The sequence below is a fragment of the Mytilus trossulus genome, chromosome 12 (assembly GCF_036588685.1).
Source record: "Mytilus trossulus isolate FHL-02 chromosome 12, PNRI_Mtr1.1.1.hap1, whole genome shotgun sequence".
NCBI lineage: Eukaryota > Metazoa > Mollusca > Bivalvia > Mytilida > Mytilidae > Mytilus > Mytilus trossulus.
This window is the reverse complement of record NC_086384.1, coordinates 14,931,116-14,958,976: the sequence shown is the minus strand read 5'-3', so window position 1 is coordinate 14,958,976 and position 27,861 is coordinate 14,931,116. Positions and strand designations below refer to the sequence as shown.

At 31.6% G+C, this 27,861-nt stretch overlaps 1 protein-coding gene across 1 annotated transcript; it reads right to left on the bottom strand.

Moving 5' to 3' along the window:
- Nucleotides 1-1,066: 1,066 nt before the first annotated feature.
- Nucleotides 1,067-20,459, bottom strand: LOC134691989 (receptor-transporting protein 3-like). The gene is made up of 4 exons (XM_063552305.1): nucleotides 19,786-20,459; nucleotides 8,623-8,767; nucleotides 2,540-2,710; nucleotides 1,067-1,885 (listed from the first exon to the last, which is right to left on the bottom strand). The coding sequence occupies exons 1-4, from the start codon at nucleotides 19,977-19,979 to the stop codon at nucleotides 1,721-1,723; spliced, it is 675 nt and encodes a 224-aa protein (XP_063408375.1). The 5' UTR covers nucleotides 19,980-20,459; the 3' UTR covers nucleotides 1,067-1,720.
- Between the last annotated feature and the right edge of the window lie 7,402 nt (nucleotides 20,460-27,861).

The window sequence follows — 27,861 nt, the reverse complement described above, 5'->3', positions numbered from 1 at the left end:
GCGATCATGTATGCTGATGAATTCGCGAAATATAAATACTTTGCATTGTGCATGTTATAACAATGTCACTGTTGAGATTGTCTGATGCTAAATTTTTATCATATAGTTTACATCAACGAAAATCATGATATTTATATAACGTTAAAATATTTAAGTAAATTTAATCCCAAATACTTAGTAAACCTTAAAGTATTAAAAGACAATGTTTTACATGTTGAGTGAAAATAACATACTTGCGTTTTTTTCTAGCTGCATAATGCAAAATATGCAAATATAATGTAATTTTTTAATATTGACATGACCAATCGCTCAAGTGTAAATGCCTTATCTTTTATCCGAGTATCGTTATACGTTGTGGTTATGTAGTCCAATGTTATAACATAATGATAAGTACGAGTACCATTAATTGTGTAAATAAAAATATATTAAATATATTAAATATATATCAGTTAGATTTATAACATTTACTTTTACATTATTAAATATATCAAAAATATATCAGTTAGATTTATAACATTTACTTTTACATTAAACGAATATTTAAATATACTATTTGGAAGCACTTCATAATATCACAACCATAAAACTTGTAACAAAATCTTTAATCGTATTCACAGACAGTAGCATCAACTATGAAACAAATATAAACTACGACAACATATGCTTTTGTCCGGAAAAGGGGTATTATGCTCAAGCCTATTTGATAGGGCATGTCTACCCTGTGTTATTTCATATTCCAGCAGTTTTATAGCAAAATATGAGTAGTCACAACTAATACTTTTTAATTTCAATTGATAGTTTAAGACTGTGATTTTTTATCATATAAACAGTAAAAAAAGAAATCGTTAATGTTCCAACTGCTGTGCAATTTCTTACAAAGATCTGGATTTTATTAAATACTGACCAGAAGTAAATTTTGCAATATAAATGTGCAATTACTGGATTGGAATAATCTATGGTATCATGCAATGTTATATTTAGAAAAAAGTTTGCAAAAGTTGTTTCCTAATTTCATAAAGATTGGAAATTCACGAAATTCGTCTTATATAAATCAAGAAGCATCTTCAGCTTAAAATAGTTTTTGTCTTCTTCAAAAGTACCAAAACAGTCGTTTTGTCATATTTTGATCTAATATAGTCGAAAAATTTCTATTGGCGTACAAACTAAAAATGAAGAATGAAAATACTAAATTCTAAAAGCATGGACAATATAATAGAAAAAATACTTTACATTACATAAGATGAACTAAATTCAAATGACTGCTATACAATGGTCATACAAATGAAAGATTGTTTCATACAATTTAATTTGCGCACTTCATACCTAACTATAACAATTAATCTAAATTTTGTAAAACAAAACTAAATAAAATTTAAAGAACGCAAAATTTTTAATAAAATTTATAACATAATACATAACAAACCACAGTGCTACTGAAACAACAAAAGGTCACTATAAAAATACATGTACAGCTATGTAACAAACATGTTAATTCACGTCAACCACAAAAATACTAGACAAAAACTATGGAAATTAATTGAGTTTATGACACAATGGAAGACGTAAAAAGAGACATTACATTATGTAAACAAACTAATCTTCACATATCTGCACCAGCTTTCACTCTCACATTTAGCACGAATGTCCTGACAAGGGTTATCGAACTTTGATTGTTTTCGAGCAGACGTCACTTTGATGTACAGTCTATCATTCCCTGTCGTCAGGAAAACGACCATTCCTCTCTACAGAGGCCATCTTTGCAGGCTTGACATAGTTCTGCATTGTGCTGGTTGCGTGGTTTTCCTGCGCGTCTGTCAATCCGTAATGGAGGACGCACAAATCCGTAGTATATTTGTCCTACCCTATTGTATACGTTTCCTAGTACCTGTGTAAAGTAGAAATAAATCAATGTTATGATGTACTATAAACGTGAATGTTTACAAGACTCTTCAAACTAGAAATGGATTACGTTTGTCAAACTACATATACAGGAAAAGATAAAAAGTGTTTTATTTTCATCTATAGATTACTAGATTTAATTTTTCACTTTTGTTTTTAAAGTAGTCGCATGTACTCATTGACACATGCAGAGATGGATGGTATGAAATGTCTCACATAAATCTGATTTGAAAGTATTGTTAGCACCTTACATTTCACATTAGATCTTCATAAACAACCAGTACAAAGGGGAAATGGTTTATATCAGTTATCATTTCTAGTTATGAAGGAGATTCCAAAGAAGGTTCTTGAAGAATGCGATTGTAGTCTAAATAAGTAAGCATTAGTTTGAGAAAGTCTCAGTAAAAGTAAAGGTTTGTTTTAATCAGGTGCTCTTTTGCATGTCATTTAACGACCTCTATGGGTTTTTGTTACTGATATGATGAATGAGAACCACTATGTTTAATGTAAACTGATTTACAATATATTTAAAGAGTTGACCTTTTATATAACTTTTTATTAAGTGCAATAAAGGAAACAAACTTGCATTGCTATATTTAGCCTAGTTCAGCTAACATAATGATATGACTGGTTAACGTACCTTCACAACTTCTTCTGGGTACCACATTGCATGTTCATATTTTCCATTCTTACATCTTTGGCATTGCTGTCCGTACAGTTTAAACATGACAAGTCCAGAATTTGCTCCATAGTTTAGATTGAACCAAAATATAACTCTGCCTTTCATTGATGTCCATCCATGTCCGCAGTCCTGCAAAGGAAAGGTTAGGATTATTACTTGAAATAATGGAATCAGAAATAATTCAGAACAAAATGCTACCCAATAATTGTATACATATCTCATGATTGAGTAAAGGTATTCCAATTGATATATGGGTCTTTCTATGTTCTGATGGTACACTATTCATATAAGGGTGAAGGTTTGGTACCTTTAAAACGTTTAAACCCGCTGCAATTGTTTGCACCGTTCTTAAGTCAGGAATATGATGTTCAGTAGTTGTTGTTTGTTGATGTGATTCATTAGTGATTCTCGATTCTCGCTTTTTATATAGAATAGACCGTTGGTTTTCCCATTTGTATGGTTTTACACTAGTCATTTTGGGGCCCTTTATAACTAGCTGTTCGGTGTGGGCCAAGGCTTGTAGTGAAGACCGTACCTTGATCTATAATGGTTTACTTTTATAAATTGTGACTTGGATGGAGAGTTATCGTATGGCACTCATATCGCATCTTCCTATATCTATCTACATATCTGTATTTTGTTTTGCAAATTTTTGGGTCTTGGAATACATGAAATATTCTGTGCATCTGAAGTCTGGGAGTAGATAAAACAGTTTTAACAAAATTCGAGGTATAATTGAAATCATTACAAAATAAATCGACTATCTGTGTAAGCATGGTAAAGTTTGATGTCCCCAATTCAAAGCACTGAGGATTCGTTATGTTTACTTATACCGGTGCATTTTATTGTAACCATACACTATGGCCTAGCTGTTCTCATTTTATTTTCAAACTTAACCTGTATGCATTTACATGTCGGTAACACCTCTTGTATCTAGACATACCTCTGTATAGGTGATTTGACATGAACATAACTAATCACAGATTTAGTCAAATTGTTTAAAACATACTTTGATTTTTAGAGCAGACAGGAAAAATTCATTATAGTCATTCATATGTCATAACAGTAGTAGTATTTATAATCGTTCATTTAAATTACACGTGTCGTAAACATAGCTTTTTCGTGAACTTTTGAAAACGTATTAATCTTAACTTGTTTTTGAAAATAATATATTTTTTTAGAGTTAATTCATTATATATGTTAATGAGAGGTGGAAGATAATAAAAGGGCATTCAAAGTCATAAGTCGAAGAAAAAATAACAACAAAACATAAAAATCTACGGAAAAAAGAACGTCAAGACATGCATACTAATGTAATCAAGATAAGTAAGTGTAACATTTTCGTTTTAAACTTTTTAAAATATTTGAAACATTCATTTTTACCAAAAGTATAACACATCTTTTCATTGATTCACGTGCAGCTTTCAATTTGCAAGTTTATATTTTAAAGAATGACAAATATCTGGTATAAAATGATTTTTAATGTCTTTATTCAATGCAATGTCTTCTTAAAGATACACTTTCAAATATAAACACACAAAAAGATTACCTTAACATGGGTTTCGACAACACGTAAGAGATGGAAACATTTACGCAATCAAGTAACCGAAAGATATCATACACGTATGTAATTTAAAAAAAATTAGGTCCTTAGAATATACCTAACGATATACGTGGGAATCCAAAGATATAGATGTTAGAGAAAATAAGTTGTTGATGAAATCCTTCCATGATTTACGATCGATATCTGATCTGATATTGATTGTAATTTATTCAATGTTCTTCTAAATGCCTGTTTTGGCAGGACTTATTGCTAAATTTTCCTTTCAAATGTGCAAATATTGACAATTCTTGATAAAGAGCAAACATTTGGACAGATCCTACCCTCCACTGACAATATTAACGGACTAATATATACATTGATTGTTTGCTTATTAAGACTATATTAAAAAGAAAATATAAATCCTTGAAGATTAAGGTGATACACATACAAATCATAAAGGATAGATTGTTTAATACTTAACCAATTAATCAGCACCGTTCTGGTACTTATAGTATATGTAATATTATAACTGGCACCTGCTATGACAGAAAGAACAAAGGAACTGCATGATGGTATTTGAATTACTTGAGAAGTACACATGTAGGTATTATCATATTAAAAATCTTCCAAACAGAAAACATTGTTGACAGACGTATGCTGTACTAGTTCTTTTCTTGTTTTTGGAAGATTACTGTCTCCTGGACAACTTTTAGTATTTATATTTACAGGTTGGATCCTAGGGAACGGAAAGACAACAATATGTACACAAGAGTTATTCCCTCGATTTGGGACATTGGATCCTAGGGAACGGAAAGACATAACAATATGTACACAAGAGTTATTCCCTCGACTTGGGACATTGGATCCTAGGGAACGGAAAGACTTAACAATATGTACATATGAGTTATTCCCTCGATTTGGGACTTATCAACTTAAATCTTATAACAGATACGTATCCCATTTCTCCAAAAGTTTTTAAGAATAAAACATATACGTTTACCTTGATTTTTGTCGAAAGCATAAAAAAGAATTTTGAAGTAAAGTGTTTATACCATGGAACGTGATAGAGTTTAGACAACCTTCATAATTGACCTATAAAATAATAGTAGCCCCATGAAACACAGTAAAGCTAGAGATCTAATTATGGTAAAAATGTTAAAAAAAACTATAATAAGTATGCATGTATGAATTGATTGACAATACGTATATATGTTATTAATAACATACATTTAGTTGTATTCTCCAGTTTTTAGACTAAGAAATTGTCAATGACCAATATTTTAGAACAACTTTACACATAGTTTATTGAACATACACACCTACTACAGTCGCAAAATTAATTTAAAAAATAGATCTCATAATTTTATGAATAAAAATTAGAATGGACATGTTATAAAGTATATATAAACACCTTCAAGATTAACATTTTATAATTATAAAAGCTTCAAAACAATTCGCACGCTGAAAAAAATACCTAATTTTCAGAGAAACTCAGGAATTTATTTAGTCTCTTCCTATAAAACTTTTAGCATAATGAAAAGAGATCCTCTTGTTTTGATAATTTAAGTAAACACAGTTTACCTATGGACATTTGTTTAATGTAAGATATCTCTTTAGTAAGTTTCAAAAGAGCTTATTTCTTGAAGTGATGGATGAAAATTGACAGGTCTATGCGACAAAATGTGATCATCATGTTTTCAAAATTCTCTTTGGTATGACAGGGTTATCCCATCATCAAACTTGTATTTCGAGTGACAAGTTTTAAATTCACGTTTGTATTGCTTTTTTTTTAACAACAAATATAGTCTTTATTCTAAAGATATCTTGTTACAATTATACTTCACTGTCCAAGCGCCAATACGTTTGTATTGCTTATTGGAAATAACACTATTCGATGGTTTGAATTCCTATTTCTTCAAACGCAGTTCACAAATAAGAACGTTTGTCGTGAGAATGAATGTAAAGGGGGACAACTGACTATTTGTTACATGATGAAATGTACAAATGTAAAAGGAGAGATGCTTTGTTATACACTATTGATCCACACATTTTACAGTATCAATCTACGAAGAACAATAGTTTTTACTCTTCACCAGGCCAACTAAACTGAGCGAAAGCTCTCTCTTTACTAAAGTTTGAGAAAACCATTAGCACTTATTTGGACAGCACATTTTGATAGATAAAAAGACACATTCTGCAATTTAAATCACTATCCCGAAAGGGTATACATGAGCCCATTTAACCTATAGGTATTATTTATATTGAAGTAAGCCCTGTATAATTTAATTGTTATTCTTTAGTTACATAGGAGTTAGTTCCTGTGAAATCCAGAAACAATGTAGAATGCTCTTAGTAGATTCTTTATAAAAATGCTGTACTAGTCTTTATATGTCGGTAAAGACTAAGCGTAGACTTTTTTCTAATATTCAGATTTTAAATTTAACTGCAGCTTGAATCCCTGGAAGTCAGACCATGATACACGATTAAAGTACCTGTTCAGACCTGAATGACAATGTTTTCACTCTTTATATGGGGGTTACTTAGATATTTTGTTATTTAACAGAGAGATGTCATCGCCCAACAACACTTTCCATCAACAATCAAATCATACCTATAGCGTCTTTAAATTAAAACAGATCAATGTCATAATGATACAGAATTGAATCTATGTTGGTCTTTTTGGTTTTATAATTGTATCTGATTTTATGCCCTTTATGGGCTCTGTAAATTTGGGAAATAAAAATACTCTATTCTATTCTATACTTTTGTTTGTTTGTAATGGTACCATCGAATAATAAAAGTATGATGCAGAGAATATAGTAATGACCTTACGATCGAGCGTAGTATAACATTTGGTCAGAGTCTTATATATTTCCTAAATCGTCTTTTAAAAATTAAGTATGTTCTAGTCATTTACAAATGTGAACTATCGAACATAGTCCCTGTGAATTTATTTAGATTGAGATGAAGTTTAAAAATGATCCACGGGAAAATCTAACCGGAACGTTCAAAGTCAAATATTTTCAAAGCCATGTGTGTAACTTTTGTTATCAACTGAGTATTCAAGGTTTTGAAGTTTGACTTTACATTTGTTATTCCTAATAAAATGCACTGTACACAAAACAATTAATTGAGTTCCAAAGATAGACTGAAAATACTTACTGTTATTACTTTATTTGAAGCACAAATTTTGTTAGTTTATCTTTACAAATATCATATGGGTTCTCTTCATATACGATGAGCCAATATTTCATTACAGGAGCGATCTCAAATATCTATCTCTTTTTTGTGTTATAACATATTTTTAAATTGATTCCTCGACTAAAGTTAATCTAAATTGATGGAGATCATTAAAAGATATATATCGCCGCGATATAGCCTTTGTGTGCTAATGCGACGTAAAGCAACCAACAATCAATCAATCAATTAAACGATATATGTATAAATGCCTTATCATTTTGATATTGACTCGTTTTCGTTATTATCCATTTGGTCGTATGAATATAGATTTCGGGATCAGATTGAGAACCCCTCCTATTCTCCCTCAATATACACTTGTCTTGTTCAACAAAAAGTGACAAAAACAAAAGGTTAAAACCGTTTTTATATATCAACTCTATAAGGTCGTTGGTTAATGTTTTCTGTAATAGACATTTGGATGAGTCTATAAGCACTTACTAAGGCTTCAATACATGTCAATGTCATGTGGTTTTTAAGACATCGTCCTACCAATCGTAACTACTCGGCCATTCTCGCTACGCAGCACAATAGCTTCGTGCAACCAGAAAGGCCGAGTTGTTCCGATTGATCGTCCTACCTCTAGGACACATTGTCATTGTTCCACCCCATTGATTCGTTGTAGGAACATTTCTTCTTTTTTCTTTCATTTAACAGTCAGTCAAATGCAAACGTTTTTATTCATCTACGTAAAATGATATCTAGATAATTTATTGTAAAGTTCTCTACAGGGTGCACACATTTTGAATACAGCTCTTACTTGAAACTATATTAGTGGCTTTTTAAGTACACATTACAATGGTAACTAGATCGCGAAAGTCAGTATATATGATTTAATGAAATGCTTGATACCGTTAGCCACCCCACGACCCCTGAAACACGGAAATGACCTTCAGAAGATAAGTTCACCTTCACCCAAACATTTGGAAGACAAACCATATAAAATTGCACTCACGTGAAAGTATTATTGAATAAATTGTTATGTAAGTAGTATAAAAATAAGTCCCACCAAAAAAGGTTAATTACACGTATTTGGAAATAAATTTAAAAAGATTGGTTATTGAGTATCAGTTCTATCAATAAGGTCTTTACAAGAGTCAATTATTTGTAAAGATTAGAATAAGGAAAACAAATTGTGAGTATTTTAACACAGACACCCCTCCCTTCCCTCGCAAAAATATAATCAAAGGAAAATATAAGACCATGGAAACTCCTTATACGGAACACCACACATATCACTATTAATGGCCAAGTTATTTACCTGACAAGAGAATCTAACTTTGGCACTGTCTTTGAATATTCTCCAGCCGTCTGTTGGTGGGTTAAATGTTGGTATTAACTGCCAACCATGGGGGAAATACTGTGCAAATAATCGTTCAAATTCACCGTGCCATACCAATTCCATACTGAAAAAATAGAAACAAAACAATATAGATTTATACACTGTTGATAGTACTGTACATATTGTCAGCATTTTTCATCAAAAAAATTGGGGGGGGGGGGGGGGGGGAGGGAAGGGTGGAATTTACTTACATATATGACAATTTTTAAGTGTTTTTATATAATGTTGTTCGAGTAAAATGACATAAAAAACATAAATTTGCCGCTAATCTAACTAGTGTATTTTAAAATGATTGGATTGTTGTTTGTCTAATGTCCGGTGGCAAATGTGTCATGCATTTCAGGACGAGAACACATATATTGGACGAATAAAACGTTTTAAAAATAGATTTTATAAGAATGTTTGTACGAACCAAAATCATTGCTAGTACTGTATAGGAACACATTATTGGATAGTAGAATTCACTTACAACAGGAGGGCGTATGCATATTGCACATATAGTGAATATATCGATACCCTTATTTACGTGGGCTAAATGTTTTTGGAAAGCAGACATAGAGATTGAGTTATATACTGTAGAGAAGGCACTTTTGTGACCCGAGTGGTTTACATAAAATACAAAATATGCATATCGATTGCAGTGAATATTGTAGAATGTCCATCGACAGATATCTGTGGAACATATCAGGGTTTACCATCGCACTGAAGAGCTCTCAGCGGTACGTTTGGTTATCAGATCAAGTTATACTTTAAAGCTAGTATTTTACACACGTCCTGACTTTTGAACCCGTGTTATCTTTTGTCGTTCAATATGAATGAACAAGTTATATCATTATTGATTACATCCCATAATAATCAGTAATGTTTGTATAAAGTACAAATTCATTCATAGAAAATTTTTGATAGTACTTAAGGAAATGTGATTCATAAAACCTTAAATGAGTATAAAGGGGATTTAAACAACATAATTAGAGGTTACTTCATATCAATGATTTAACAAATGTTCACTTCCTATATGAATCATTTAAGCAGTCTACCTCTTATTAAAAAAATGATATGAAGTTTTTTAGCCAATTGCGTAATCAGGCATAGTTAAAGCGGATGCTTTAATAAATTAAAAGACTAAACCATGTTTTGTAATGCTTTATGTAATGAGGCTGCAGATGGTCCAACATACAGCAAACAGGCATGTTAGCCCTTTGGTCTTTGGTAGCTAGTTGTGTAATAGATTATCTCCTCATATCATTTTATTGTATCAAAATACGTATGTAAGTGGAAAAAAAGTAAAATCACAAAAATATCAATTCGGAAAGTCCCATAATCACATGGCAAAATCAAATAACAAAACGCATCAAAAAAGAACTGTCATATTCCTGACTTGGTACAGGCATTTTCAAATGTAGAAAATGTTGGATTAAACCTGGTTGTTAGTGGTCTGTTTTCATTCTTGGAGGTAACTTTAGTCCCCGGAAAGAACAGTCGTCTTTAAGCAGAGACATTAGCAACTCTAGTCAATAACTCACAATCTCGTTATTTCTCGTTGTTGACATGCTAGCTTTACTCATTGTTAAAGGCTGTACGGTGACTTATAGTGTTTAACTTCTATGTTATTTGTTTACTAGTGCAGAGTAGTCTCATAATACCACATCTGTTTTATAGAGATTGCTGTAGATGAACTACTTAAACCATTCGACAGAGGCGGATATTTTTTTTTTGGGGGGGGGGGGGGGGGGTAGGGCACCCGGTCCCCCTTTTTTGGGAAAAATTTGGTTGTTATGTAGGGAATCATTGGAGCGTGCCTGTAGCGGGCCACCTCTTAAGTCAGTCAGTGGGCCCCCACTTATGAAAATTTCTGGATCCGCCACTGCTCGGCCACCGAGACCCACTATCGATTCAGTATATCTAACAGTCATAAAATACACAACTTTAACCTTGTTATATATATATGTATCATAATAAAAAGCTTTCAAGGACAACATGATAATCTGGACTGGTTAAACTGCATATCATTCGACATTAAAACGACTTTAAAAAAGATAATTGATAGTTTTATTGAACAAGAAAATAGCTTTTAAAGATGAAGAGAAAAGACTTATTTAACCAGATATGACCAAACAAAAAATCAAACATCATCATGAGCAATGAACTGTTGCTATGCATTCCTTGATCAAGAAGGAGTTATAAAATTTAATAACAGCAAACTTTGGTAAAAACAATAGCCGTATTTTATGCCAGTACTAAATTAAATTAAAATTAAATAATAGAGCCTTTCATCTTTCCTCATGGGAATGTAAAATTAGACAATGCAATGACCCCAGTTTTCTCAATTAATGACAGGGACGTACAAGGTAGACTTAAAAATAATAAAAATAAAAACTAAGGTTGTATACTCGATGATATATGACTACAGTGTTGGCTTGGTATGAATTTTAATTTCTGTATTTGTCTTGTGTAAATTATACTTCTTGAAGTGTATGCATAGGTTCTGAAGTGTAATAATAATTTGAAATTTTTACTGTTACGTTTTGTAAATTCACATGTCATACTGATAGTTCTTTTTATAACAATATGCATGTAGCAAATTATTTTAATTAAGCTTCACATATAGTTGTAAAACTTTTTTTGTACCGTGATTTGAAATTCCCCATTTTTTGTTATGTTTAGAATTTTTCAAATAGGAATATAACAATTACACTTATAAAGTACATGTATGTCTCCATAAACCCATACACAATTAGACTTCTTTTCGATTCATCTGATTCAATGATTCAATAAACGTTTCAAAGAAAGAAAACGTAAGGAGAAACAAGTGGACTAAAATCCATTTGATGTGTTTTTTGACTTTTTTTCCTCTTTTTTTCCTTTGACCTATAATAATAGTTTGTCATCTCTTTGGCTCTCTATCTTTTTTTTTACTTATTGTATATGATTTCCATATTCTGCAGTGATTAGAAAAATCCTCATTTGCTTAGATTTAATAAGTTACTGATTTATGAAGTGAACCACGTAATGTGAATGTTTTCAAGTTTATATAAAATACTATAATCATTAAACTTTTTTTTTAAATAATTGCTCATCTTCTTTTCCTATGGCCTGATATGATTTATTAGCGTTAATTTGTTAATCCATTAATCATATGCCGTACGTTGACCCACTAATGTGTAAATGGTCATGAACCTTTTGTCCTTTTGGTCATTGGTTCATAGTAACGGTTGTGTGTCTGAAGAATTGGGGTTTTTTTGTTTGTTTTTTTTCAGCTAAACTGTTATACAACATCTTAGCGTCTCTTACTTTAATGTATTGAAAATGGAATAAGAATTTACTTTCAAAAATTTTATTGCTGTCAGGGAAAAGTCATAGTAAAAAATTTAAGTAACTACGATAATTGAATCGCCATCCAAATACATTGTGAACACAGTCGGCTATCTTTACTATTCATAAAAAAATATAAAAACTTCTCATTAATGGAGTCATCATTAGTTTAACCTTCCACTTGTTGTGTCCACTATCAACAATGAACCGTTTAAACTTGACCCCATCAATTTCAAACAATGTTGATATGGCGTTAGTATTTCAATAAAACCATGTTTGTTTATTATCAACTTAAAACCGCATTAATCTAAACCTTCAGGCATTCGGATGACACTTTTAATTTCATAGGATGATATTGACTGAAGGTCACGCTGAAGGTCAACCATGACGTATCACTGAACTTCTATCTTGTATAAAGTTATTTTGAGACTTGTAAAGTAGAACTGACTGTGATGAATATACACTTTGAAGATCAGAAGACATCGACAATTGTTTTGTTAAGGGGATGGGAAGCTCGTATATGATGCCGAAAAACGTTTTTCTTACATGGTATCAGTAATCTGAGTTATAAAAGTATTTGTCTTCTTACATTTTAATATCCAAAAGCGAAATTGCAGTGGTAATGGGGGAAATGTTTTTTCTTTGTAATGACAGAAGACAACAGAAAAAAAACACTTTTCAAAACATTTTGAGTTTGATTTCCCCAAATGTATCCTATGCCATCTGTTCTCACATTTACAAAGTTTTTTACCAAGCCAAACATAATTATGATCATCGTTTTAAAGAGACTTCTTTCTAAAAAGAATTAGCATGGATTGTAGATTTATATAAACATTGAGTTTTAATCTACACAAACAATTTCATTTTTTGTTTCTTCTTCCTTGACGATTTTACAATTATACGCACACTTAGTATATATTTAGTCAAATTGATACACAAGTAACATTGGTTTGAGTCTAAAAAAAACAGATGTATCGCTATCGCACATTTTTTTTAAAGTAAGAATTACATGCACTTGAAATCAATTATAACATGCATATACATATGTTAGGAAAAAATACACTGATTTATTAAGCTGACACATAATTCATCTGTCTAAAACGTCCTATTTTTGGAATAAAAGTGTCATACATACTATTTTAAGAAAATGTGGTCACATGGATTACGACTTGATGATCTTCGTATTTATCATTGAATAAGTATTGCTTTGTAAGCATATAAATACTGACGAGACTGTATAATGGTTATTTGTAACCACATCAGAGGCGTAAGAGTAAACTGAAAGGGGAAAATATCCTACATCCTCCCAGGCTCATACCCCAGAGCATATACATATAGTATATTGGCTTAATAAGGGTGAAGGTTGGTACCTAATAAAACGTTTAAACCCGCTGCATTTGTTTGCACCTGTCCTAACTCAGGAATCTATGTAGTTCAAAAGTATTTCATGTTTCTCGTTTCTTATACAGATGAGACCACTTTTTTTCTCGTTTGAATGGTTTTAAATTAGTTATTTTGGGGCCCTTTATACTCGCTTGCTGTTCGGTGTAAGCCAAGGCTCCGTGTTGAATACCTTTGACCTATAATGGTTTACCTTTATAAATTGTGACTTGGATGGAGAGTTGTATCATCGACGCTCATTCCACAACTTCATATTTCTAATTAGGCAATAGTTGTTTTCAACATGACATTTTCAACAATGTTTAATGAATATGAAATCTTATTTAAATTTTTGTTTCCCCTTGTAATACTACAAATTTAATCGATTTCATCCAATAAAACATATATAAAAGTTGTGTAAATGTAGATGATCCCTTGATAGCAGAAATAAATGGGGAATAGCATTTTGAACCGACTGCACATTGAAACAATCATGAACCTTTTTGTGTGATTTCTTCCCCGAATAGTTCCTGATTTGAGACAATGCGCGCTTTGATATCATTGTCACGACATTTCACTAAAAGGACAATACCGCAAAAACCACGGCACTTAATTTATGATACATTATTTTAAAAGATTGAATTAATTATTCGGGTGTTTTAATAGAACTTCTTTGTACTAAAAAATATCCAGATGTAAAAACATGGGAAAAAAATATAGGACAAATGTTATATCATTTAGTACAGCAGACATGATTTATCTTGTGTTAGATATGCATGAGCGATTTGAACGGTTGACACAGACGAATGACCTTTGTAACATTTCACAGTATCTCTTTTGAATAATTCATTAACATGTAATTAATTAGGGAAAACTAATTAATTTTAATATGTGAATTAGAATATTTTTACTCAAGATGATAGACAAGTATGCTAGTTGGTTTGGAAATGTAAAGACGGTTTTACGAATTTGTCAACAGCCCCCTCCCCCTAAAACATGCACTTGTGCCCATTATAAATGAATGTAGATACTTCAATAAATCAAAAAGATTTCAATTCAAACAAGGTTTTAATGACATTTATTATGCAATTGTGAAATCAATGATTTTCAATTTTTGTTGAAACATTTACTATACAATAAAATCGATTTATATCAAACTGGGGCAGATATGAAGATGGCCATATAAAGTGTTATACACCTGTTATAGACAGTAAACTACATGCACATGCATGTTGATTAAACATGCATTAAGAGTATTTTTATTGTTTGTCCAAACGTTGTCAAGATTTATCCTCACATAGTAAATACCCGTGTAGGTAGGCATACTAGATGAGCGTATGTTGAAAGGTTGTGACCCGTATGATACCCGTTATCTCCTGGTTTTAGATAAACCTTTCTAGTTACGGGGTTAGATGAGACATAATTGACAGTAGAAATATGTGTATGTACTCATTCCATAGCTTCTCACTATACAGGGTGTTGTAATGGTAAAATGTGTTTGTTTTCAACAATTTAAAGATCAAGGGATATTTCATAAGAATTGGACAGGGTATAATGGGTCTATCCATAGGACAGACGAATGTGAGGTACAAGGTCATTTCCCAAACAAAGTCATCTTAGTGACTTTGACCATTATTTGAAAGAACATCTGTAACCTTGATTTTTGACATTATGAGCAGAGAACATATTAATGTCTTGTTTAACAGGTCATATTTCCTTTTAAATACGCTGCTTTTAATTGTATTTTTAACTGAAATCTGAAAAAAGGTAAGATGAAGATTTGGGCGAAGAAAAATAAACAAAAAGAACATTAATTTTAAGGTGTCGTTATTTCTTTCAAAAGAAGTGCTTTTGTTGTACTCCTAGTCTTTCTATGCCAATGCGTTTATGACTCTTATTGAAACTTCTCTCCCCCTTTTTTTAAAATCAGTACGAAAAATAAAGTTTTAAAAGTTCAACAACCGTAAAGGTGAATACGAAACTGGTAGCATATAAAGTATACTAATAAATGAGAATAAACAAACTATAAATCAACTAACGAGTAAGTGTGAATATAGAAAGACAATTATACTTATATACATATTTATTTAAACAAAGACACAACTATAGGAGCCAAATCGTGAGAATGTTATGTTTATCTATGATCATTTAAATTTAATATTAGATTACTTATTCAGGAAGAGGAAAAATTACCATTAATCCTTGCTCATCTCTTTCATGGCCCGTTAACTCACGTTTTCACGCATAAACAGTTATTTCGTATTTAAAATGAACAAATTTTCTAATAAAATTTTGTTTCATTTCAGATTAGTTGAAGATATTAGATACATGAAACACATAATAATTTACTTGTGAAGTAAATCGGGAATTTTAAAACATGATACATGTAATTTTACTCTGCATATAAATAAAATGGTGTGGTATAATTGCCAATGAGACAACTAGCTACCAGAAACCAAATGACGAAGATGTAAGCAAATAAAGGTCATCAGACGGTCGTCGACAATTACCTTAATCCAAACCGTATAGTTAACTTATAAAGTTGAACTTGAAATGACAAAATCACAAAAACAATTCAAACGTGAAAACAAACGTTCTGGATTATGAACAATATAATAAGCGCAAGACAACAGCCATTGGCAACCACTAAATAGCAGGATCCTGATTTGGAACTGGCATATACAGAATGTATCGGGTGTTAACGTGTTTGCGGGCGATCAACCCAAAAATACCAGGGATGAACAGCATTATATAAGAAAAAACTGTAAAAAATGAGTCGAGGTGAAAAGGCTCGCTTTTGGCTGAATAAGTAAAATAGGGTTCCCTATATTGACTTGGCATGTGATACTACATGTCTATACCAAATGAACTATGAATTAATCAATTGCTTTTTTGAATGACGTTATTATTACATGTGCGTTCCATTTAATAAATCTAATTTATTGTAATTTCAAACGTGTAAACGTAGCCTTCAACTCAAAGACACACGTAAACTATGGAGCTATATTCATGTATGTTGTTCTCATGGACAACATTTAGAACTGTAATAATTATTCTCGTAATGACGATAGTTCATTATATATTGTGTAAAGTAATATCATTATCGTTTTGTTCCTTTTTAATGACCATTAAAATTTGTCACATGTAAAACACATGTTTAATATGCAAATTAATATACCGCAACACCACCTGTCTTATCTGGGAAAATTACACCCTGCGGCAAGGTGAGATCTATAGTGACATTACAGTTACTAATAAAACGTCATCAGGAAATCTAGATAGTCCTTGATTCTTGACCCGGTCATATTGTATTTGTGTCAAAACGGTTATTTTGATCGGAAAATAGAAGATAAAAAGACTTTTTAATTAATTGATTTTTTGATTGATTGTTGGATGGTTTTAAATAGCACACACTATAAATGTCTACTTATATAAATACTGACAATTGCTTGGACTCAAACGATTGATGGGTAATTTCAACTATTATGTGGATGGATTTGAGAGGTTAAACATTTTTCCTTCAAGCACATCAAAAATATACAACCTATAATTATCAAAAGGCATGTTTTATTCGTTAAGGGCAAACATATGACTTGGTATTATTGTCCTTCAGACAGCCTTCCAATAAAGCTCCAATGCTGAACAACTTTGATGTCACTTGATACACTGGGATCGTTTGAATGAATATATCAAATTTAAAAATAAAAATGATGAAAACTGTATTGGTAGATAAATGGTAATCAAACGACTTTGTCACAAGATCATAATCATTTTTTCAACGACTTTCATTCACTTACATAACACGAAGATCTTTGATATGTCATATATAACAGACATAGAAGCATGCGTGTTTTAAAAGATATGTCAATGAGACAGCAAGCCACCCACACGAAAGACACCTAGAGGACCAAAACATTTTTAAGCTCTAAGACGTCTCAAGTTATGAAAACCGGACAATAATAACAAATGAAGCATCAAAACAATATCAGAAAAGCAACAACTGTAAGCCTATAATTTATTGACGCAGGTGCTTTCTTAAGTCAGCCACAGTTATATGCGAAGGATCTATAGCGAGTACGATTCCAATTTGACGCATCACAAAAACGCTGAAGTATAACACTAAGTTCATCTGAACCTTCTCAAAACAATATTAACTATTTTTTCACATAACCTTTTCATCACAAGGAGATTTAAAGGAATAAAAGATGACTGAACAATTTGTATCATTGCTAATTTATGCTTTCCCTTAACGAGGAACACATTGTCAATTCTCAATATGTGTATCATACGTCTCATACAAAGAATGCCCATAAAACTCGAGAAATCGATAGATTACTAAACAAGTTGATAATAGTTTTAGATGACTTATATGGGTAAAGTAGCTATGATTATTTACAAATCTTTCAACATATTTCAAGGTCAGGGGTATACATTTACAACTATCGTACCTGAATCGTATATGCACAAGTATGTACACCTGATGCAAGTTTATTGCATTGTAATACACAGGTAGTTTTAATTTATCGGTTTTGAATTCGATGAACTAATGGTTGTTTGTCAGCTTTCTGGACTTGACTATATTTCTTATACATGTTATACGAGAAACAAAACGTTTGGCCAGCAACCATTGTATCGAGTTCTACAACATTCTTTCAAATTCAAAGATTTATCATCTAGTGTGTATTTATGTCATGTGTAAAAAAATATATCATCTTTTTAATCTCTTAAATCTTATTTCATATCATATCGCTCATACCAGTGCATAACATTGTGCATCTCTCAATTTCGCGTGTACCTTACATGTATATCAATTAAAAGATGTGGTATGATTGCCAAATGGGACAACTATCCACCTAAGCCCATCGTAGGATTTATAAGATCTTTTAGTTTTTACTGTTTTCAAATTATTCTTGTCTTTATAGTAAGGAACTTATATATAGAAAATTGACTTTAATTTTATCCGATTTACATTATTCAACTTCTAGTCAGTTAGTAGAGTAAAATGCGGTTGTCTGAATAAGCTTTAGGCGATTTATAGTTTAACTGTTACAAATTATAACAATTCTTGTCATTTAGAAGATAATGTTTGTATATTCACACATATACCGGGCTATATTACAGTAACTGCAAATATTTGGTGACAATAGCGACATGTAATTCAGGTTCATATAGCGAAGATTTAATGCCGCAAATCTTTCCTATTGTCGTAATTATAAGCAATCGGATAAACCTAATACCCGACAACCGATTCCGGGTGTTACTTAAACATTTGGCGACCTCTATGATTGATGAACGTGTTATATTACAATATTACTTGTTGACAAATGTTTTTTATAAACTTCTAAATACATCTTGTGTTGTCTTAGTATAAAAGGAAAACCCACCCATGTGTGCATTTAAAGGAAAGCTAATATTTGATGAATTAAAATGACAATGTTAAATATTGTACTGATTTAAGACGGGGAACAATATTAACACTATAACTACTTTTAGATATCATTACACTCAATTCACTCAACGAAATATTTTAACATGTGTGTAATTTACTTTTATTTATCATGAAAGATAAGTTAAGTAATATTTTGTAAATCAGAAAAGTAATTGTAAATCTCTATTTCAATTTAGAAAATCCTAATCAACCATAATGTTGACAATTTACGAGTAATACATATTATGTAAAACAGGATGCATTCTAATGACTTGACAATATAAACCCGTGTACATATCTGTATAAAACTTTAAGAGGTATCATATAGCATTGAAGGCATTCAGTCAACTTTCAAAATTAAGAACACCAATATATTGACTTTTAGGAAATAAAAACAAGATAATGGGGTATGATCGCGAATGAGACAATACTCCACAAGATATCAGCTGACTGAGAGTTTAGTAACTAACTGTATGTATAAAAAAAGAAAATGTTATATGATTGCCAGTGAGATTTTTCTACATAAGAAACAAAATGACACAGATATCAACAACTTAAGACATCCGTACGGCCTTCATAAATGAGTAAGGCCCATATATATACATATATATATATGTATTAAAAAAAGATGTGGTATTAGTGTCAATGAGACAAATCTCCTTCCAAGTCATAATTTATAAAAGTAAAACGTTATAGGTCAAAGTGTAGTTAGCATTAATAGACTCTGTTCATTTGATGTAGTATTCCATTCAACCCATATTCTTGTTTTCGAAATTACACAGACATTAAAAGCTGTATATCACTGTTTGGCCTTCAACAATGAACAATGCCCATACCACACAGTCAGCTATTAAAGGCACTGTCTAATTGCTGTGGTATAACATTCAACTCGAAATCTTGTTTTCAACTTAGGACCAAACACTAGTGAAGAGTACAATATAAATGCAATAAAAAAGACTTACCGTTGAGAAAGTAACAATCCCAGATCCTTGTCTCCATAATTTATCAAATGCATGATCCCGGGGGTAAGAGACATCGGCGAGACGGTGGTGATGGGACTAACATTTGGACTGACTACTGGACTGACTACCGGACTAACTCCAGCACTGTGGAGCCCCGGGCTCGGGCTCATGGGTTGAGTCAGTGTGTAAATCATCGTTTCTCCTATTAGGGAATCCAGCGTAATAGATTATTATGTCCGAAATAAGTAAAAAGTGTTTTTCTGTTCACTGATGTCCAACTCTGTCCGTCGTATTTTTTTTCAGTTGTCTCTGATAAAACGAATAGCCTTGAGATTTGGAATCTGTTGAGATCGTTCAATGATTTCTAGGATAACAGCTGATTGAGGTACACCGGAAAACACCTTCAGGTAAAAACGTTTAAAAGTCAAAGAAAAAGTGCAATTACACCTGTCCACATTGTTAATTTGAGTAAAATGTACTTGTCTTGTCTACCTGTAACAGGTAAAATGACATCCTTTACTGTTTGTCACTTATATATACCAGTCGACTAATTTATTCCCAGTCTAAGTATCATATATCAGAAAAACTTCAAATCCTATATATTAAACTTAGAATATCCCCCGACAATCGTACATGTGATTCCCTCGGTTAGCGTACCTGCGTACGAGCCTGCGTATCAGGGTGGTTCTATAAGTAGGGGTTGGTGTTTACGTTGTAATTGGTAAACTTAAAATAAAACAAATCAAATTTTCTTCCAATCAACAGAAGACAAGACATACGATGACAGTGGCGTTTATCTATCTCTATTTGAACAACTTGCTCTACTTTTTAGTATAAATTGATTTAAACATAGATATGATGCCTTATTTATAAATCTTTGATGTTTATTAAAATTTATCATTTACTTTTAAGTTAGTGTGAAGTAAGGTGAATTTAAATCGAATTAAAGTATTGTACATTTTATGTCTATTTTATGTTAAACATAACACGATTGTTTGCGGTTAAAAAGTTTTACTTTATACCTGTAATAATTGAAAATAGCATCAGAATCTGTAATATTTGCCACTGGAATGCTAGTTACCAATAGGTCAGTCAATTTTGTTTAGCTACAGTTTTAGACGGTAAAATAATTTTGACAACGTGTTTTACCTTTATTTGAAAGCAAATATATTTTTGTTATAAAAATTGCAATACACACATTTAGTATATTAGATCTTTTTCCAGTTATAGAAACAGGTTATAATTTTAAATGTATAACCATTGCTACATCTAAACAACTTATATTATAAAATATGAATTCACAAAGGTTAAATCTGTTCTTATTCAACAGCTTACATGTACCAATGAGACTTAATGGGCTATATTTTCACAAATCATATTATAGAAAATGACAAACAAACGTTCGTTCTGTACACCATCAACAGACTACGATTGAGACTAAATGTTACGTGGTTCAGATAAGACAAGTTAAAGATACATAAACATATTGGACTCAAGATGGTTCAATGAACTAGGTTTGAAATTACAATTCGATTGAAGCTGACTATACGATTGGTAATTGCATGTAAGAAGGAATCAGTGCCAATAAACTGATGTCATACTTTTGGAAATTCCCTAGCCTGATTTCAACAATTTACAGTTGATGAGTTATGTAGCTGTACTGAAACTAAGAATGTGATTATCCTTAACAAAAGTGTTGGCCTTAAACAGTTTTAGATATTCCGTGCTTGGTTGTTTTAGTGTTTATACGCTACAGACATTTATGGTTGGCTTACCAAACAGTATAAAGAACGTATTCATAATGACTGTTTTAAAAAGCGAGAATATAAACTGTACTCGATATGTTCTTTAGCTTCTAATATAGGATGATAAGTTTTCATGTGTTTAAACAGTTGAAAGCTATGTGAGAATATACAATGATGCTAAACTTTAGGCCCATGCATTAGAATAATATATAAAACAAATAATACGATCTAGATGTTCATACGATATTATTAATATATCATACGACATGCGTCTATCAGCTATCATTAGATATATCAAAGTATGGGCCAACTGGAAAGAGTATGTTTTTACTGAGATTATTTTTTGTTGTATGTTTCTCGTTTTGTTTATATAGATTAAACCGTTGGTTTTCCCGTTTGAATGGTTTTACACTAGTAATTTTGGGGCCCTTTATAGCTTGCTGTTCGGTGTGAGCCAAGGCTTCGTGTTGAAGGCCGTACTTTAACCTATTATGGTTTACTTTTTTAAATTGTTATTTGGATGGAGAGTTGTCTCATTGGCACTCACACCACATCTTCCTATATCTATATATACTTTTATGTCACTTTTATTGGTTCTCTGGTAGAGATTAATAGCGGGAGAGTGGAGATTTAAAATAGTCAGTTAAGCCCTGTCATCACAGGATCATTTCATGAAGACACTATCCAAAAACAAGAACATTCTCAGTGGATTTAGTGTTTTATGTGGTTGGTAATTTTGTGGCATTTTGTGTGTATAGTAATCATTAAATTTTTTGATGAATTTCTTTTACATTTGTTTAATAATTTTTTTAATAATTTTTTTAGATTCCTATTTACACATGTTGTACAGACAAGCAAATACTCATTTATATAGTTATGTAGTTTTTGTTCTATTTTGATTGGTGTTTCATTGACATATTCCCCCTTCTCCGTCATCAATGTTTATATACAAATATGCTTGTCGGTTGTTTATGTGTTACATATTTGTTTTTCGTTCATTTTTTTTTTTTTTTTTTTTTTTTACATACATAAGGCCGTTAGTTTTATCGTTTGAATGAATTGTTTTACATTGTCTTATCGGGGCCTTTTATAGCTTACTATATGCGGTATGGTCTTTGCTCATTGTTGAAGGCCGTATGATGACCTATAATCGTTAATGTTTGTGTCATTTTGGTCTTGTGGATAGTTGTCTCATTTTCAATCATACCACATCTTCTTTTTTTTATAGTGAAATGGTTTTGATTTTCTTTTTGATGAGACTGGTGCTCATATTTGATCAAACGATTTGTAACCATGATACGTGTTTCTTCTTACATTAGTTGAACCAAACTGATTGCATGAAGTAAATTACTATTCAATATTTCTTTCTGGTAATTAGTCAAATAAAACACACTTCCTTCTTAGTTACATCGTAGGTAAACAAACTACTCTTTGTTAGTCTTGTATTATTTTAATTTTAGTTTCTTGTGTACAATTTGGAAATTAGTATGGCGTTCATTATCACTGAACTAGTATATATTTGTTATGGGGCCAGCTGAAGAACGCCTCCGGGTGCGGGAATTTCTCGCTACATTGAAGACCTGTTGGTGACCTTCTGCTGTTGTTTTTTTTTCTATGGTCGGGTTTTTGTCTCTTTGACACATTCCCCATTTCCATTCTCAATCTTACTCACATACCCTACTTTAAAAAAAAAATGAAATATGTACTAACTTAAATACTTTTTATTCCTTAACACCAGAGAGCATATTTACTGCTTAACTATTTTGGTTTCATCAACAGTTGTCATATATTTAGGATTTTCAAAATGAGCATTTGAAGTGGAATGCAATTGGCGCCTTTAATGGTTCCTGGTGCGACTTAATTGACTCCGTAGCGTTTGGAGTAAAAAAATCATCAGCGGTTCACGTAAATCAACAGACTTGTTTTATGTACGATAACTAGATCAAAACATAAGAACATGAAAGAATGGAATATATGTTATAAGAATGTTATTTGGATAGAGAGTTGTCTCATTGGCACTCATACCACATCTTTGGTTAGCAACTACACTTTTTTTTTTAAAGAAGAATTAAATTGTTAAGTTTACAAATTTGGAGAAATTGATCATAATTTTTTCAAGTGCCAGTGCTTATGGTTATCCGAAACTACACTCCTTTGAAGTTATAGATAATAAGTGCAATTTACATGGTTGTAACAGTACCACGTGGCAAGTTGTTTAGTCAATAACGTAAAACATAGATTTTTTATAAAGTGTATATTTTTTTTTATAGAAGCATGTTCAGAGGGCGTAGTGACCTTGATCAGTGGGAGGTAAATGAACACATAATTAACTCTAAATATATTTTTTTATTTTCATATCATCATTGTCTTTGCATACTATATTTATTAATATGTAATCTATTTGTCATTTAGGAAACGTCTCGAGGTCAAATTATTGGTATAAATATAGGAATAAAATATCACAACGGTAGTCAATTTAATAGTATACGTCTTGACATGTATATCTGAAGAACGTCAGTAGATGCTGATAGGTCAAACTTTCTATTGTGACTACATGGACATGTATATGTATAATTATATTAATTAATTCAAAAACACGCACGTGCTCTTTGTATCTGTTCAATTCTGAATATTTATTATAAAACAAAATCATTGTTTAAATTATCATTAGAATATATAGAACATCGGTCAGACACTAAAGGAAGTGGTCTCTCATAGTTGATATACATGTATGTACTTGTATATCAGGGCATGTAGCATGCACCAACGAACTGTATACGTCACGTGTTCAATTACATCGTGAGACACGATACTTGCGAACAAAAGAGACAACACTACCAATTGACGTATTTTCATCAACGAAATAAACCTCCAATAATTCACCATTTTATCCCTTTAAACATCAGTAAATTACTGCATGTTGCCACTCTTTATAAGTCAACGGTCAAGCTGCTGTTGCCGTTTAGAATTTTCCTCCGAGTTCAGTAATTTTGTTATTTTACCTTTTAAATCATAATTCACTTAATTTCAAGAACTTATTTTGTTGACCATTGATAAATTTGAATCAATTACCCTAGGTATTTCTGTGTTTTGTTTTTTTTTATTTAAGAAAGATTCAATGAAGTAAAATAAACAGTACTTATTACTTATTCCTAATTCAGATGCACTTTACGACAACTTGTGTTTTCTCTGTAATGCTCAAGATAATTTATGATCAAATATGCAAAATCTAATGCAATTAGAATTCGTCCCCCAAATAAATCCGTTTTGCTTTAATACAAATCCTGTATATTATTGAAAAAGTATGTTTTAAAGAAATAACGAAATAACACGTACCCATAAAAGAAGAATTGTTTTTGCCTTTCAGCAATCATTACTTGATTTTTTTAAATTTGTATTTGTATTTTTTTTGTTTTGTATCCTTGCGTTAAATGTTTGTAATATTTAAAGCGTTATGTACACTGGATATGACGACAAAGAATTAACTTTTGTTATTAAACATAGATAAGTATTTAAATAAGTAATTAAGTAATTTAATTGTATTTGATAGACACATATATACAGAAAAGATTTAACAAGAGCTTTAGATGGTTCTTTCAATTGGTGACAACATATACAAAAAATATCACATAAAGCAAAGGTAACATGTAAGCACAAATAGGCATTAGAATAAAACAGCATTTGAATCAAAAGCACATAAATATGTTATATAAGCATGTAAATTATGCCAAGAACATCGAATTGCGGTAAAATCATATTAGAAATTCACAGCATAAACAGAAATCTATGGCTATAGAGGTTTGGTGCGGGTTTTTTTTTCAGTGTCTTTTACAATGCCCTTATTCAGGGCAAGATAAAAAGTCTATTTTATTTTTAAAATCTTAAAAGCAACAACACATATATGTTAATAACAACATGCTTTAAATTGTAAGACCCATTGACTTTTGGGTAAAAAAGAGAAGAAAGTTTCCTACAAGTGACATGGTTTAGAACTTCGTACTTTATTTGGTCTTTTTAACTTTTTGATTGGAACGGCACTGATGCGTCTTTTGTTGACGGGACTTTTGCGTGCACTGCATACTGTGTATAACATTATGCATGTAAGAAAATGTGATTTGACTGCCAATGCGACAACTCTCCATCTAAGTCACAACTTGCAAAAGTAAACCATTATAGGTCAAAACTGAGCCTTTGCCTGGTATCTATGTTGAGTTTATCAGATCTGCCAAAAATAACAAGCATATGCACTGGACAATAGAAATTGCATGTCCGATCCATAGAAAACGAGTGGAAAGTCCACATCCACTTGATCTTCAGTGTATTATGTGTCAGGATCAATGACCATTGCTGTCATCCGATCACACTTTCAGTCTTTCAAGGTGTGATGTTTAAAAACTGTTCCGTAATGATGTACGCCCAAGTGCAAACACATAATATTTTTAACGAGAATTTAATTCAATATGTATATCTATATGTCTATAAGATGTAGCGAATTCGAGGAGATCATCGGATAATAATCATCAAAATGAAACTTGATTCGGATCTCTCTTTGTCTTTCGATAACCGTCTGGACTATTGGACACCAAACAAAGTCAGCTGAGCCTCTGCCACGTTGATCCTAACAAAACTATCTCAGCACTTTCTTCGGTCTGATTGGTGTATGCATTTGGTCCAGTAAAAGGGAGTATTTAAAAAAATGTAACGAAATATGATATAATGCTATTAATTTAATGATGACAGTGTAAAAAAGTTAAAAGAAATATATGCCAGTCCAAGTGAACTATGAATTATTGGCCTTGAAAAATCCCTTATATTTCTCTGGGTATCACTTACATGTATAGAATTATTTTATCATTTTTAAAAACTTTTTTCAACACCATGTTTTGAAGTGTAATAAATGTATATATCTAAAAAAAAAAATGAATAGATGATTGTCAATATGTATTTCAACATGATAATAAGCAGCACGGACAATTGTATTATTATAAATTGATAAAGGTGGTTCTTCGACTTTATGTCGGGACCTTGGGCCAAAGTCTGAGTGTTTGTATGATACATGGACCAAAATAGATAATGCATTGTGAAAATATTCAATTATACGCTCTGGAACTACTGAGCACAATATTTAAGTAAACTGTTTGAATTTTATAGAGTGTCATTGCACAGTCATCCAGGATGCTTACCTTTCATTTAAAATTTTGTAAATACCAAGCCTGTTTATGAAAAAGGAGATATGCGATGATTCCCAATGAGCCAAGTATTCTTCAAAGAACAATTATATACGAGGGATTTCAGAAACAATTGATTAATGTAAGGCTTTTACGAATGAGAAAAGGGTATACCATTTATAACGTCTCAGTACCAAATTATATATCATCTGGCAAAATTAGCAGCGAAAACCTAATAAATTTCCCAAGACACTTAACATTTTATATTTTGATGATTTATATATATAATAATAATAAAAAAAGTGAAAATTTATAAAGGGCCCTTTATGAAAAATTAAAACTAATCTTAGGCGCTGTACCTTCAGCATGGTATTTAAATAAATCAAAGACAAAAACATAAACATTCAACATAAAACATGCCCTGTGTCAGATTCAAATACTGAATTAAAATATACAACAAAACGCTACCATAACATAATTATTTTAATACGAATAAAATGTAAAACCTAAACTATAAAAGTTTACAATCCTTGAAGTAATAGGTTGAAAGCATGCAAAACAAGCAAAGACCCCAAAACAGGAATACAAAAATTTGCATTAAAAAGTAAAACAAAACGAGTTAAAAACCCGTAAAAGAGAAAAGAAATAAATCTGATTAAAAAAGCAATGCGATAAAAAATGAAATTTGGGCTAAAGATTTAAAACATTCTACGGACTTGGATTGTTATAAACTGTTCTGGAGATGGTTCCATGGAAATGCAGCTGCCCATTCAAATTGTCTTTCGCCGTACGTCTTCGTCTGCACCTTTGGAAGTAGTTTTGTGGAGCCTGAACACAAAGATTGGTTTGGCACGTGTAGATTGACTAGTTCCCGAATGTAGACAGGACCAATGCAATTCAAAGCGCAGTACACATAAGTATTGTGAATTGTGGTCGGTATTGGACGGATAGCCAGTGGAAATCAGCAAGTATCGGCGTAATATGGTCATGTTTTCTTGTCCTGGTGATAAGACGAGCTGCTGTATTTTGTACTTTTTGTAATCTGTTCATCGTAGTCTTGTTTATACCGTTTAACAGAATATTCCGATAATCAAGTCTTGATGTTACTAGACTGTTTACTAGTATCTTGCAAGTGATTGTTGTTATAAAGCTGCGAATGCGTC

Excerpts from the sequence above, each read along its gene's own strand:
- LOC134691989 (XM_063552305.1), bottom strand. The coding sequence starts at position 19,979 with ATGATTTACACACTGACTCAACCCATGAGCCCGAGCCCGGGGCTCCAC. Across the intron at positions 2,711-8,622 it reads AAGTTAGATTCTCTTGTCAG|GACTGCGGACATGGATGGAC; the intron begins GTAAATAACTTG and ends TTTCCTTTGCAG. Across the intron at positions 1,886-2,539 it reads ACCCAGAAGAAGTTGTGAAG|GTACTAGGAAACGTATACAA; the intron begins GTACGTTAACCA and ends TACTTTACACAG.